Source organism: Octopus bimaculoides, chromosome 11, assembly GCF_001194135.2.
Source record: "Octopus bimaculoides isolate UCB-OBI-ISO-001 chromosome 11, ASM119413v2, whole genome shotgun sequence".
NCBI lineage: Eukaryota > Metazoa > Mollusca > Cephalopoda > Octopoda > Octopodidae > Octopus > Octopus bimaculoides.
This window is the reverse complement of record NC_068991.1, coordinates 58699596-58701677: the sequence shown is the minus strand read 5'-3', so window position 1 is coordinate 58701677 and position 2082 is coordinate 58699596. Positions and strand designations below refer to the sequence as shown.

The window sequence follows — 2082 nt, the reverse complement described above, 5'->3', positions numbered from 1 at the left end:
TTATTTGAAACCATTATTATTATCATTATAAAGGCGGCGAGCTGCTACGAAATGCTTAGTAGTATTTCGCCTGTTACTACGTACTCAGTTCAAATTCCACCGAGGTCGACTTTATCTTTCAACCTTTCGGGGTCAATAAATCAAGTACTAGTTGCATACTGGCGTCGATCTAATCGACTGCACCCCCCCCCCCCCACTTCCCCCAAATTTTGAGGCCTTGTGCCTATAGTAGGAAAGATTATTAGTATCATTATTAAGGCGACGAACTGGCAGAATCGTAAGCACGCCAGGCAAAATTTCGCTCGTCTTTCCGATCTGAGTTCAAATTCCTCCGTGGTCGAATATGCTTTTTATCCTTTCGGAGTCGATGAAGCAAGTACCAGTGAAGGACTGAGGTCGATGTAATCGACTTACCCCTCCCCTCAAAATTTCAGGCATTTTACCAAGAGTAGAAAGGATGATGGTTACCATTGTCATTAATATTATCGTTATTAACAAGGTGGCGAGCTGGCAGAATTGTTAGCGCACTGGACAAAATGTTTAACAGCATGTCGTCCGTCTTTACGTTCTGAGTGTTCGAATTCTGCTGCCGTCGTTTTGGATTCTCATCCTATCGGGGTCGACTAGCCGCCTCCTCACCGCCACACATTTTCCGGCCTTGTACCTACTGTGGAAAGAGTTACTGTTATTATTGGGTTGGTGCATAATTATTGCGGCTTTTATTCAACAGAAATAACAACATGTAACAAAAACATCTTTAAATGATTATTCTGGAACATATTCACCATCTACTTCAATTACTACTTCCCATTTGCTTGGCAGACAGTCATTTAAAGATGTGTTTATTAAATATTGATATTGCTTTTGTGGAATAAAATTTGTTGAAAAAAAAAAAAGCCGCAATAATTACGCACCAACCTAATATATGCTTATATTACGATAAATATAAACAAACTAGTGTTTGCTTTAGAAGCGTTGAACTGTATTGTGTTCAAACGCATAAACGCTGATAGAACAGCAGAGACTGGATAAAATATCCATACAAAGGGATGTGAGTTCGAGTCTCATGGCTGGTTGCTGGCAAATTTTTCCGCTTTGTACGGATATTCGATCCAGTCTCTGCTGTTGTATCAAAGTTTATGCGTTTATGAAAATAATTATCATCCTATTTGTAGATCACATAGGTTTATATATTACTTATGTTTCTTATTTTCTTTTTTTCCAGATTCTGTGTCGGTGATAGATTCTATCTGTGTGATAATAAGATTCTGTGTGAATACGATTACGAAGAACGAATGGTGTTTGCCAACATGAGCTACAATTACAACGCCCTGTCTCATTTGAAAAGACAAACACACAACCTTAGCGACGATGTATCGAGTGGTTATGGCAGCCCGAGCCCTAACTCTCTGTGAAACAGGAGGCAGCAACGTTTGAGGGCATATCCACTCCCGACATTGGATGCGGGTGTAGGCGGCACCTCCGTTGCTGCGACAACAACTGCATTAGAAACTACATCTTGTCCATCCCCAGAACTTTCCAGTGGCTACCATCCAACCTGAAAGAAACTCTGAGATATTATATATTTATTTAAGTGTTTTTTAATTTTTTTTTTTCGTGTTGGTGATGTTGTTTTTGAGGACAATTTTTTAGGTGGCTTAAACACAAAGAAGATGAATGAGAAAGTAATGAAGAAGAAGAAGATGATGAAGTCGAAAACGACAAAGAAGCAGCAGATAATAGATATTGAATTCATAAATATACAGTCATCTCTATAAAAAAATATTAGCATAATGTGACAGAAAATATATAAACTCACACAGACGAAAACGAAAAACGAAAAGAGCCCCCCAAAACTTCACAATTTTTTTCAAATGTACATTTTGTTTACTAAAAAAATCACTGCAAAGAAAAAAAAAGAACAAAACAAACAATATAGTGTTATTTATAGACATTAAAATAGATGACTACAATAGATAATTATGTATACATGTATATATACATATATACATACACACACATATACAAACACATAAACATACATCATATATATATATATATATATATATATATATATATATA

General features: G+C 36.5%; 1 protein-coding gene across 1 annotated transcript in view; it reads left to right on the top strand.

Moving 5' to 3' along the window:
• LOC106869919 (LIM domain only protein 3) overlaps nucleotides 1–1616 on the top strand; it is a 3890-nt gene extending 2274 nt beyond the window's left edge. Inside the window, exon 3 of the mRNA XM_014915852.2 lies at nucleotides 1226–1616. Within this exon, the coding sequence (XP_014771338.1) occupies nucleotides 1226–1415 (190 nt within the window). The 3' untranslated portion in view covers nucleotides 1416–1616. The remainder of the gene's footprint in view (nucleotides 1–1225) is intronic.
• Nucleotides 1617–2082: the final 466 nt, after the last annotated feature.